Source organism: Rattus norvegicus, chromosome 4 (genome assembly GCF_036323735.1).
Source record: "Rattus norvegicus strain BN/NHsdMcwi chromosome 4, GRCr8, whole genome shotgun sequence".
NCBI classification, from domain to species: domain Eukaryota; kingdom Metazoa; phylum Chordata; class Mammalia; order Rodentia; family Muridae; genus Rattus; species Rattus norvegicus.
The window spans coordinates 143345312-143357989 of record NC_086022.1 but is presented as its reverse complement, the minus strand read 5'-3'; the positions used below and the strand labels follow the sequence as shown (position 1 = coordinate 143357989).

Genomic DNA, 12678 nt, shown 5'->3' with positions numbered 1-12678 from the left:
TGTGTAAGTGATGTAAGCACATTTCACCATTGAGCCATTTCTCCTCCAGCCCACAAAGTCTAATTTTGAAAAGGGCCAGAAGATAGCTTAGTAGCAGATCACTTATCTGGAATGGGCAAGTCCTGGGTTCAACTCTCATTATTAGAAAAAAAAAAAAAAAGTAAGCCTTTTTATTACACTTTATTTGAGAAGTGTATTCAACTTGTTGAGAACCAGAATGACAAAGCACAGCCTTGAGACACTCCTAAAAATACCAAAGCATGGGGTTGGGGATTTAGCTCAGTGGTAGAGCGTTTGCCTAGCAAATGCAAGGCCCTGGGTTCAGTCCCCAGCTGGGGGGGGGGGGGGGGGACAACAAAGCATGAGAGAACTCTACTGCAGAGAGCAGATGAGCAGATACAAAAAAGAAAAAGGAAAAAGAAGTTAAACTTTCTATTCCTTGAGTTGGCCAGTATGAGAGCCTGCTCAAGGCCACAAAATTGCTCTCTCTCACCATGTCAATACCACAAAGGCTTGCCAAACACTAAGTTAAATGCCATCACTCCCCAATAGTGCTAGCTAGACATCATCCCAGTCCAGACTGGACTTCACCTTAGACAAACTGCCAGCGCATAACCAAGGCAAACCACAGGACTTATCACAGACCTCTAAAAAGGCCTATGCCCCCCAAGATGCCACTGGGATCAACAACTTTAACCCACCACCATCACTTCGACTTTGCTAAAGAACCCCAGTCCCGACTTCTAAATGCTCCGGAAATTACTTATGGTTCAATTAAAAAAAAAAAATCATTAAAGCCAGGCCTGTAACTCCAGTTACTCAAGATTCTGAAGTGAGGTCACAAATTCAAGACCTGATGAAGTCGCAGTGCATCTAACTCAATGAGACTGTCCAAATAGTCTGAGCTCGGTGGTGGGCCACTAGCACAGCCCGCACAAGGCCCAAGTGTAACAGGCACTTAGATGCCGCTTCTGCTGAAAAGCTCCGACTCAACTCCTCATGGGAGCCCACAAAGTAACTAAAAACGGGGTGAAAGCTGGGCATCCGTCTTCCTTTTGCACTTGTTTCCTTCCCTTCGGGTCACCCTGCTTTCGTACACATGAGCATGGGAATCATGCCAGGAGAACTGGTCGACCCTCTCTCGTCCCTATGAGACTAAGAACAATTACCTATGAGGCAGATCATCTTACAAGACCTGCTCTCTCAGTTAGGCAATGACAACTAGGAACAGATTCACACTGTTCCTAGCTAACAGGCTCAACTCATATGAACTGAGCTATTACTATAATGGCTAAGACCACAACTTGACCCAGACTGCTTAGCGCTAAATCTCCTATACTCTCTGCACCAATCCTTCTTCCTCTAGTTCGTCCTAGGGCTCATGGCGGGTCCCTGAAGCCCAACTCCGAGATAGCAGGACCCCTATGCTTGTACCTCTTCCCAGGAGGTTAATTAAGACTCTTTACTCTGCTTTGTGCCAGTAATTGTCTCTTTAATTGGTCCCTTGGGATGAGAGGCGAAGCCCAGCTTACTAGGGCAGCTAGAGCTTTTAATGCAACACTCCTGGTTACGTTAGAACAATCCTCAACGTGAAAAGAAGCCAGAAAGACTAACAGACTGGAAGGAAGGAAGGAAGGAAGGAAGGAAGGAAGGAAGGAAGGAAGGAAGGAAGGAAGGAATTATGGAAGAACCATCCAACGGCAGAGCAGTTCCCAGACCAGAGAAAAAGAAGAAAAGAGAAAGACAATGAGGACTAATTGACAGGAACATAACTGATGCTGTGCTTAAGGTTCAGTTGGGAACATATGAAAAATGCCCTGTAAAATATTTAAGGGAGGTCATCTACAGATTTTCAAACTTTTCTGTGTCTCAATGTCAACTGTTAACCTTTGGTTGACTTTTGGTACAAAACAAAAATATCCAAAATAGGCACATACTTAAGTTGCAGGTACATGAAAGGAGAAAGGAAGAAAGAGAGAGGGAGGGAGGAAGAGAGAGGGAGAGGGGGAGGGGAGGGGGGAGGGAGGGAGGGAGAGAGAGAGGGAGAGAGAGAGAGAGAACTGCCATATGGACAGGAACTGGCAGAAAAGATCTGCTAAAAATAACTAGTGGGATTTTTCAGTTTCCCCTCTCAGATTTAATGAAATTTGTTCTCACAAGATAAAGGAAAGGGAGAGAAGAGGAGGGGAAGGAAAAGGAGGGGAGAAGAGAAGAGAAGGGAAGAAAGGGAAAGGCTGGAATTGAAGAAAACACAGCCATAGGTACAGTCTCCCCTGTGTCTCTTAGGAGTGGGACAACTCATTCCCTTCCTATAACCCCCCAAAGGACTGATGTTACTTCACAAAATTGTTTAGTCCCCTCCTCCAAAGAAACTGGGAGAAAATACATTTACATAAAGAAAGAGATGGAATTTAGCTCCGCTATAAAGACCTACATGGAGCCATGTGTTCAATTCCCAGCACTGCTCACAGAAAGCAGGGAGGTTTTGTTTTGTTTTGTTTTGTTTTGTTTGTTTTGTTTTTTAACATGTACAAAGGCCGATGTGGTTCATCAGCCTGCTACAACTACGAAAACACCCTGTCCCTCTGTGTGGGGTGCTCCCTCTTACTCGCTCATCAGGCTGCAAATTAAGGCACAAATCTACACATAACCAACCCACTCTTTACGCCCTTTTAGAGTATTAGCTAGCTTGTGTGTGGGAGTCACAGAGTGTGTGTAGAGGTCAGAGGACAACTCCAAGAGTCTCTTCGGTTCTTTTTTCTTCTTGCATGTGGGTCCTGGGGAATCAAACTCACTTCTGAGCAAAGTGTCAAGGGCCCTTACTGGCTGAGTCATCTCATCAGCCCATAGCTTTCCTTTTAGAAACTAAGAATCCTCCATAGCTTCCCACCAGGTAAAGAAAACATACACGCCAGATGTCCAAGTTTCCATGTAGAATGCCAAGACAATGAACACCCCAACTACACTCCCATCTAAGGAGAGGGAAACATCACAGTCACCAACCAGCCTGACTGGGACTGTGGCAGTGCACACCCTTCAGGGAGGAGGAACTTGGCTGGATGTCCTGCTCTCTTGGACTTTGAAGTCCACTAGAGTAACCCCGGAACTCCACCTTCCCATACGTGGCTAGTGGGCTAGGACTGGCTGACCTTCTGACAGCACCATCACCCCACTGGTGTTTACGATGATACCAAGCACTGACGGTGTCAGTCAACTCTGCGCCTAAGAAATCATCCTTCGAGGATCCAGATGGCAAATCTGAGCCAGGCAACTACCATCCCTCCCAACAAGCTCCCCTCAGTCTAGGAAGCGGTCCCTGGGAAGGAGAAACGCTTAACCCCTCATCCCAACCCGGTGTCCAACTCACTGGATGACCCCTTTCTAGGAACCCGCTCCTTAATGTTCATATTAAAAAGCTTTGGGTGTGGCATTTTGATCAGGAAAGGGGAAGGCTCGTTTTGAAGCTGAGTTTTCCAAGGGAAACCTATATAACTAGCACTTAATGTGTCCATCTGAAGCGAGGGACACTGTGACTGTCCCTTCCGGTCTCTGGCCCTCAGTTTCCCCATCTGCAACAGAAAATGTCAGGGACCAGAACTTTGGAGGGTCAGGGAGAATCAAGAGGATGGCAGTCCACCGGGTAGCGGAGAAGAGGAACCTCGGACTACGGCGGATCCTAAAGACCCTGGTGTCCTCTCAAAGACTCGGAGGGGCGGAAGGCAGCGCGCGGGCTACTCACGGGTCTCCGAGGTCAGGCCCCCGGCCGCGGCAGTAGATGGGGTTGAGCTCGTCCTGCGGAAAGGCGTGCGCCATGTAGTTGTCATAGCCGAAGACGAACATGCCCCGCGCCAGGTCGCGCATCTGGGCACGCAGCTGCGGCGGGAAGGCGCCGCTGTAGCGCCGCTCGTACTCGTCCAGGCCGCAGCCACCGCCGCCCAAAGCATAGCCCCAGTGCGCCGGGCCGCACACGCCCGGTCCCGGCCCTGGTCCCGGCGGGGTCTCGAGCCGCCCCTCTGTCCCGCGCCTTGGCCGATGAAGCCAGGACGGGCCTCCCGGAGGACCAACTGGCCCCGAGCCGTCGGGGTCCCTCAAGCGCTGGAAGCCGAAACTGAGCGGAAACCGCTGGTAGAAGCCCATGCTGGGCCCCAGCCCGAAGACCAACCAGAGCACTGCGTGGAGGCCGAGGCGCAGCAGCACCAGCCCCAGGACGAGCGCTCGCCATTGCATGGTCGCGCGGCCGCCGCGGGCATTATTTTGAAGCGCCGGGCGCGTCCCCAGCCGACGGCCTCCCCGCGCGTCCGCCGGGAGCCCGCTCACTTCCCCTTTAAGGAACTCCCTCGTGACGCACCAGGAACTGATCCATTGTCCCCCGCCCCGCGGACCTGCCCGGCCCGCCTGGCCCCGCGTTCGCCCGCCGGTCGCCCCGGATTGGCCTCGCACGGGCCCGGCCTCGAGGGGCGCGGCCGGGGACTCCCTCCAGCTCTATAGGCCACCGGGACTGCAAGGCCCCGCCCCGCCGCCGGGCCACGCCCCCTGGGCGGTTCCGAGTCTGGTCTAGCTGGCGTGGCGAGCCTAGGTGGCTCCGGCTTTTGGGGAAAGAACTTCCAACCAATAAGAGCGCGGCACGGGAGCTCCAGGAGCCGGACACTGACGCGGCCTCTGACCCACCCTAGCCCGAGTAAATGTTGTTCCTGAACAGAATGTTTCTTGAAGATGGATAGGAGAAAGCCCGTCCAGGTCTGGAGTAGTAAGGGTGAGAAAGCTAAGGGGCAGGGCCTTTAAGCAAAGGAGGTACCTACTAGGAATGAATATCTAGGGAAGGTCTAGATTTCCCCGGTCAAGACTGCATGAAATGTCATCCAGTTTTTGTTGTCCTGATTTTGTTTGTTTGTTTGTTTGTTTGGGGTTTTTTTTTTGTTTGTTTTTAGTGGAATGCCTTACTTTGGAAGAATCATTCATGATACTTCTAAAATACTCCGAAATCACATCCAATCCCCATCAAAGCGAGATTGGAGAGTAACACCAAATCATTTTCATCAAATCTATTTAAACATCTTTTCCTGACCTTCCCATCATCTCCACAGTGCAAGGCGGCGCAACCTTGGAAATGTAGGGCAGATTTGGGGTTTAATCCCTTTTAAGTCCTAATTCCTATAATTAAGGTTACAGATTTCATTTTTTAAGGGCTGTGGCTTTCTACACTTGGAGCGCCTGTAAGAGCTTATTTTGTGAGAGACAAAGGCCCAAGCAGTATTGGGGGTGGGGGGGAGGAAGAGAATGAGAGAGAAAAGTGACTGGACTAAGTTGCTGGGGACCAACTCACTCCAGTTCTTAACTGTTTCTGCCTCCCTCCCTGGAGCTAACACAAACTGAATATGAACATTAAGATATGCTTTGTTTCCTCCTTAAGCTACTTCTGTGCAAATTTTAGCTTAAGTTTATCTTGCACTCTAGTCAGCTGTCAGCCACTGTGACAGCAACTGTTCTCACGCTGTCCTGATTTTAAAAGATGAGTCTAATAACTAGAGAAAACCACCCAGCTTATGAAAAATGCTTTCCATGGCACAACAATAAGTGTCAGTAGAACAGGTTTTTGGAACACTATGGCGGTATTCCTATTTTATCTTCATTTTTTAAAAAACTAAAGTGGAGTATCTGTGACTGGCCCTCAGATTGAATTCATTCTCAGACTGAATGTAGCTGATGAAATTAAGACATCTCTATCTAATCAGAATACCCAGCCTTAAATATGAAAACAAATTCTGAGACAGGATCTCACTATGCAGCCCTAGTTTGCCTCCAGCCTGTAATGCTCCTGTCTCAGCTCCAAGTAAGATATTATAATCTTGAACCACCATACCTAGCACACTCTTGTTCTCTCTCTCTCTCTCTCTCTCTCTCTCTCTCTCTCTCTCTCCACACACACACACACACACACACACACACACACACACACGAGAAAAGGGTTGTGATAGGTTTTTCTAAATACATACATTCTCATAAAAATATCTCAGGACAAGCATGAAAGTCACTTTCATTTTAGTTATAGCTTTACTGTGCAGCTCCAAAGAGACAGCTGAGAATCCAATCAGAATCTTGCCTTCATAACCTTGCTAAGTTAGTTTCTGCACCTGTTTCCCCTGCTGCAAAATATTCCCCATTTTAAGACATAAACAATACCACAAACTCTCTCAAGCCCAAAAACACACAAAAAAACCAACAAACAAAAAACTTGTAGTAGTAGGCCCTGTTAAGAATGAGACTCTGTGTGTGTGGCGGGGGGGGGGGGGGGGGGGGTGTTGGGGATTTAGTGCAAGGCCCTGGGTTCGGTCCTCAGCTCCAGAAAAAAAGAAAAGAAAAAAAAAGGATGAGACTGTATTTTGTATGAATAAGAAACTTGTAAGTCGCTAGGCAAAGGTTACTTTTATGTGGGTGGGACCAAGACAATCTCTTGTGGACTGTTAATTTCTGAAACAAGTAACTTTACCTATTAAAAGTTAACTTATCCAGCCAGCCGGGGTGGCTCACACTTTTAATCCCAGCACTTCATAGTCAGAGGCAGGCAAATTTCTTTAAGTTTGAGGCAGCTTGGTCTTCATAATGCGTGAAGTCCTCCTCAGATGTTAAGGAAAGAGGACTGCTTTAAGACCAAAAGACTAAGACTAGCCTGAGCAGTGTAGTGAGTCAACTGTCCCTAAAAATAAAAGATAGTGAGCTTCCTTCCCTTCCCCCAGTCCTGCTAGCCCAAATGCTGCACCTACCCATGAAGAACTGATATTATGTGTGTACCCTACCTGTGGGCACATACCCCCCCCCCACTTTCTTACTTATACTGTCACAAAGGGAAATCACCTTAATGTTCAGTCTTTCTGTGGACTGAGGCAGACGGTTTAACAGACAATAGCAATGTGAATTTCTCTTTGAAGAATAGGACTCTAAATAAATTATAAAAATGGATATAAAGTTTAAAAGACACAGAAACAAAATAACCCATCATGTGGAGCATACTGTGTAACAACTGAAGGCTGGACACTGTCACAGATGACAAAAGGGAGGGAGATACAATAACTGACTGGCTGCCGTTCTGCTTCCCATGTCAAAGGGAAGCCAGAGGTCTGCATGGTTCTGTAAACCCAGTAAACACAGTCACTAAGCAAGTGGGGAGTGAGTGAGTGTGTGTGTGTGTGTGTGTGTACACGCACACACGTGCGCACACACGCATTAGCTACTATTCACACCTCTAGTGTGCCGGAATCACTAAGAAGCTTGGTTAGGAATCCTCATTGGATAGACTGGAAAGACTTCAGCAACTCACGGGGGATACCACCAGTCAATGACAAAGAAAAGGGGGCATTCCCCCAAGTGCTAATCTGACCCTCATCGGCATCAGGCATGAGCATGTTAAACTAATGCTTCTTCACTACATTCCCTTTTGCCAGTGACTCCCCTACTGCTTAGATTGAGTCTACTCCTGCATTCTATCTAGAATGTCACTGACCTGTTCCTCTTTCCCTGAGAAACATGAGGCATCAATGACAAGGGCACCCACTTTTATTAATAGCTCAGTTTTAAACAGAAGTCTGTGAAGGATATTTACCAACAGGAAACACCTGCCATGCACTGCCAACTTGTAAAAGAGCAAACTTAGAGGAAGTCTGTAAGGCTACTATTTGCATGACAACTTTTCTCCTCAGTCTCCTGACTCACAAGTGTGCACTGTTGGGGGCAGAATATTCCATTTTCAATAAAATGTTAATAGTTTAAATAACAAGCACGGTGATCTCACAGTGCTACATTTCCAGAGTCCTTGGCCAGCAGGGTGTTACAGACTGGCTTCTACCTTCCAGACCTTCTGAGAGGCTGTAATTACCAAATCAACATGCTTCAATGTCAGATGCAAAAGGAAATCACTTTCCCACACAAAAATAAAGTGCACTGGGGTTGGGGATTTAGCTCAGTGGCAGAGCACTTGCCTAGCAAGTGCAAGGCCCTGGGTTTGGTCCCCAGCTCCGAATGAATGAATGAATGAATGAATGAATGAATGAATGAATGAATGAATGAAGTACACTAAAGCAGCCATGGTCCAAAACACCCAGTTTACTTTATCATAGTCAAAAAGACAAAGTTTAGAAATCTATTTTGAGCCACATACCCATCATCCCACCACTCAAGAGGCTGAGGGTGCAAGATCCTGAGTATGAGTCCAGCCTGGGACACAAAACAAAACCTTGTCTCAAAACAGAAAAAAAAGCACTTGGAAATAATGAAGTTTCTGTTTCTGAACTAAGCTAAATGTGTACTTTGTATTCTCCAGCCCCTCCAGACTCACAGTCCTTATTAATGTCAATTTCTCCATAGTACATTCTTGTGATAGAAATGCCAAACCAAATACCCAGGGTTGCAGAATGACAGAACACACGACAACAGCCAAACTCAAACCACTTCTACAATGGCTCGTTTTAAAACTCCACATAGCTTATAATCCATGATAACATTAACGAAATGGGACAAATGCCTTACTCTATAAAAATAGGGCTTTGGAAAAAATCACTATTTTTATTTCTTCATGTGTATGGTGTGCATGCCTGTATATGTATATTCCCATGTATGGGAGTACAGAGGTGTCTACACTTGGAGCGCAGAGGATATGTTGGGTAACTACTGAGGCAGTGTATCTCAGATGGCCCCAGAGCTCGCTCACCTCAGCTAGTGTAGCTGGCCACATTGATGCCTCTCTCTCTACCCTGACAGGCTCTACAGTTCTGGGATTGCAGACAAACCATGATACAGGTCTACCACCTACTGCTGGGGATCCCAACCTCAGTTTAAGAGACAAGTGCTTTATCCATTAAGCCATCTCCTCAACCCCAAAACCAGAGGATGAAAATATTTGCATTCTGAAGTAGACATTGAAATTTGTTAATTATGGCTTTGATTTTTATTTTTAAAGCTGGGATGTAGCTCAGTGGTACAGGGCTTTCCTAGACTATGCAAGAGCCTAGGTTCAGTTTCTGACACTGTAATTTTCTTAAATAAGCTGAATGATAAAATTCTTGACTTGGCCCTACCACTGAAAAGTCCTAGATTTAGGGAGAGAAGTAGCACCAGAGTGCCTGCCTAGCATTAGCGAAGATTAGACTCAATCCTCAGTACCTACCTATCCACCAAGTGCCACTCACGACAATGTGTAAGTAATAGAATCCTCTCCGAGCAAGGGGGGGGGGGGGTCATAGCAGAATTTTGGAGTCGCTGTAAACGTTTATTTCTAGTTCATCCCACCGACACCTCTGACAGCTGAAATGACGACCTTCCCAGCACACGGTCTGTGGAGCCCTTTCCACAGTGGTTATTCCCCCACTCCAGTCAGAGCTCTGCATCCTTCATCATGATATACATTTTAAGGTAAGACTGTCAATGCAACCCTCAAAATGCAAGTTTATTGAATAAAGCTGAGAGGAGCAGTAAACAGACAAAAAATGCATCCACACCTAAATAAAAAATGTACGTATTTACAAAGTTCAGTAACTGTTAGGTTTTCACATGCAGAGGTTATGCACAGGAAAATGTTGGTAGTAGCTTTTAGATGTCCTGAAATGCTGGAAAGCAATGGAAAGACACATAAACAAATTAAGGTTTCTATAGGTCAATTAACAAAAAGCTACACAGTCCCCGCTTAGTTAAACATTCTGGTTCCAATCCCTCCTTCTAGGCACAAGCAAGTTGCCACATTCTTTGAAATGGTTCACAATGACCATTAGTCATGTCCGGCTACAGGAGCAAAGTTTAAATATCCTTTTATTTAAACCACCTATCCCATTCAGGAAGAGTGCAACATGCCTCCATGAAAATAAGAAGAGAACTTTAAAGCCCAGATTCTACTCATTAAAAACGTGAATGGAGAAAACAAGTAGTGTCTGTGCAACACAGTGCAGTTATCTGTACAGAATGTTCTTAAGGCCGTGGCAGTCTATAAATTAAAGCGGTATTCAGGTACTATTGACTACACTTGGAGTGCTCAACACATATGAATATGTACTGTTGACATGGGTGCTGCTTGACAGAAGAGACAAATCACACACAGTGTGAGCAACACATAAGCAGGTGGGCCATGGGCTTTATCTACTACATCGGCATGAGTAACGGTTTCTAAGTCAACCATTATTAATATGTCCCTTTATGTACGTGGATCACTAAGCTACAAAATATGTTCATTGTAAGTTTTTGTACAGCTCTGTATCATAGAAGCAAACAATAAACAGCATTGGTTCCTCTGTTCTCGGTGTGGCCGGTCATTAAACAACCTGCAGACGTTGCACATGATTACATTAGATGAAGCAGGCAGGCCTAGAGTTGTCACAATCAGTAAGTCGAGTGGCACCAGTGAAAAGAGTGCCAAACCTTACATTGGTAAGAAAAAAATAAGAATTTGTTTATAAGTATCCTTTGTGCTGAAAGTCAACTTCATGACTAGATATAAAAAGTCAGGAGTTAAGGGTATCATGCAGCAGCACAGGGTGGGTGATTGGAGACAAATAACAGACGTGTGTTCATATGAAGTTAGACATTCTTAAAGGGTTTATTACACTAGCTGGAATGCTCTAAACTCATGAAAGCCTTTGGGAAAAAGAAAATCTGTGATTCCCATCCCTTTAAAAAAGTGTGTTAAAAGGGGGAAAAAAACTGATGATCTGGACAGATACAAAAGAGCATGCTGTAACTCCTCCCCATCTCCCCAGTGCTATCTGGTGACAAAGGAGTTTCAGACAGCAGTTTTTAAAACTCACCAGGTAGGAAATCTCCAGTGTTCTGTTCTGACCTGGTGCCTCTGTTAACTACTGGCAGACCAATTATTCCTACAGTTTAAGTCTACATTTCACATGCATGTGTGAGATGGGATAAACAGTATGCCCGTATCCCACAGAAGTCAGGCTTAAAGTTTGTCTAAATACTGTGTGTGGCACTAGGAATTCCATGCTGCATCAAGTCAGTACCAGTAGAAGCTACTGGACTCTGTAATGAAATAGGTAGACATTTACTGAAAACCACTACAAAAATCTGGCCCAGAAAGACCAGAATGGTAATATGCAATTTTCTTAATTAGGATGGTCAAAAATGTGGGTGTTTTTAAAATAGAAAGAAAGAAAGAGAACAGGCCTCAACACACTTGACACATGTGTGAAGCCTTTTAGTGTGCGCTGACTTTTATCATGACAACTCCAGCTGATTTGTTATGAAGGATAGGAATACACATCTTCAGCAGTGCACATGAGAAATAAACTCTGAAAAAGGCAATTTCTTGGGTTTAGGAAGGACCATGTTCTGGGAAGTACTTCAGAGGAACGACAGTAGTTCTAGGATTATAGCCAAGAAGGACTGGAAGACTCAGAAGATGTCTCAGCTTCTCCGGGATTTTGAGTGTTGAATAAGCCACTGAAGTGTGATATCTAAAGATGGGGAAAGTGAGAGTTAAGAGATCAGCATTAAGAAATCAACGCACAGATAATACATTAGATGTTCACAGTGCTAGGTCTCTTCTACATCTGCAGTGCACTGTCTGAGCTTCCACAGGGCAATGTGAGAAACTACCAGACATGGACCATAATACTACCCGTCAGATCAGGAGCTAAGCACAAACTGCCAGGAAGGCAGATATGAAAGAAACTCTCTGGGGTTGGGGATTTAGCTCAGTGGTAGAGCGCTTACCTAGGAAGCGCAAGGCCCTGGGCTCGGTCCCCAGCTCCGAAAAAAAGAACAAAAAAAAAAAAAAAAAAAAAGAAACTCTCTGACCAAGAAACTTGTATTTGTAGTAGAAAGTAAAATAATCACTTGAGCTTTGAAGTCACTCAGAGATTGGCTTTCAAAGGAAACAACAAAAACACGAAGTCTCAGAAGACATCACTCACTGTAGAGGAGGGACTGCTAAGTCACAGCTAAGGCACAAGGAGAAGGGCATTGCTAGACCAGGGCTTCATATCCTTGTCATTGTGGCCCTTCAGGCTGAATGTTCCCATTTAACGAGGTGAAGCTTTCCTGTGCCCCACAGATGTTTTAGGGCATCCACGGCCTTAACCACTCATTTTGTGCCATTATCATGTCCAGTACCACTGTGACGATCAAAATGTTTCTAGACATTACAAAATGTCTCAGTTTTATTCAGTCATAAAGAACAAAACTATGCCATCTGCCCGCCCACACATGTGTAATCCCGCACATGTGTACACACGTACACACACACACACACACACACACACACACACACACACACACACACACGAGGCCTAAAAATAGAGATGGGAGGGACACTTGGAGAAAAGTGAACTGAAAGGAATAGGGAGGGGACAAAGGGGAAGAAAGAATGTGAGTAAAGTATAATTTTTGTGCATGCAACTGTCATAATGAAACCCATCAGTCTGCACTAAAAATTAATTTAAAAGCAGTATCTCCTGGGGAAGCACATGTATTTGAAAACCACTAAGCTAAAGTGAGGCTAACAAGTTAGGACTTTATTCAAGTCAACAGGAAATTATTAGAGAATCTGAAATAAGGAAGCTATGTTAGCTTATTTTAACAAGCCAGCAAGTACAGTAGAACTGGGAGGGCTACAATAAGCAGCCTGCCTAAGCTGAACTGGACAGGACAGGAAGGAATAAAAACCTGAAGCAACCCAAGCACAGTATA

General features: G+C 45.5%; 2 protein-coding genes across 5 annotated transcripts in view; both read right to left on the bottom strand.

Annotated features, from left to right (window-relative positions):
* Positions 1 to 7001, bottom strand: part of Edem1 (ER degradation enhancing alpha-mannosidase like protein 1) — a 34705-nt gene extending 27704 nt beyond the window's left edge. Inside the window, exon 1 of one of the 2 annotated variants that reach the window (XR_010065628.1) lies at positions 3740 to 7001. Coding sequence is in view for 1 of the 2 variants with exons in the window: in NM_001305279.1 (NP_001292208.1) it covers positions 3740 to 4227 (488 nt within the window). In the remaining variant the exon portion in view is untranslated. The remainder of the gene's footprint in view (positions 1 to 3739) is intronic. The other variant, NM_001305279.1, reaches the window with a different exon arrangement.
* A 2408-nt stretch (positions 7002 to 9409) lies between these two features.
* The window catches only part of Arl8b (ADP-ribosylation factor like GTPase 8B), a 43984-nt gene continuing 40715 nt past the window's right edge, over positions 9410 to 12678 (bottom strand). For 2 of the 3 annotated variants that reach the window (XM_039108198.2, XM_039108199.2), the window contains one exon: positions 9416 to 11444. In XM_039108198.2, the coding sequence (XP_038964126.1) occupies positions 11358 to 11444 (87 nt within the window). In that variant the 3' untranslated portion in view covers positions 9416 to 11357. Of the gene's footprint in view, positions 11445 to 12678 lie in introns of all 3 variants that reach the window. The other variant, NM_001024332.1, reaches the window with a different exon arrangement.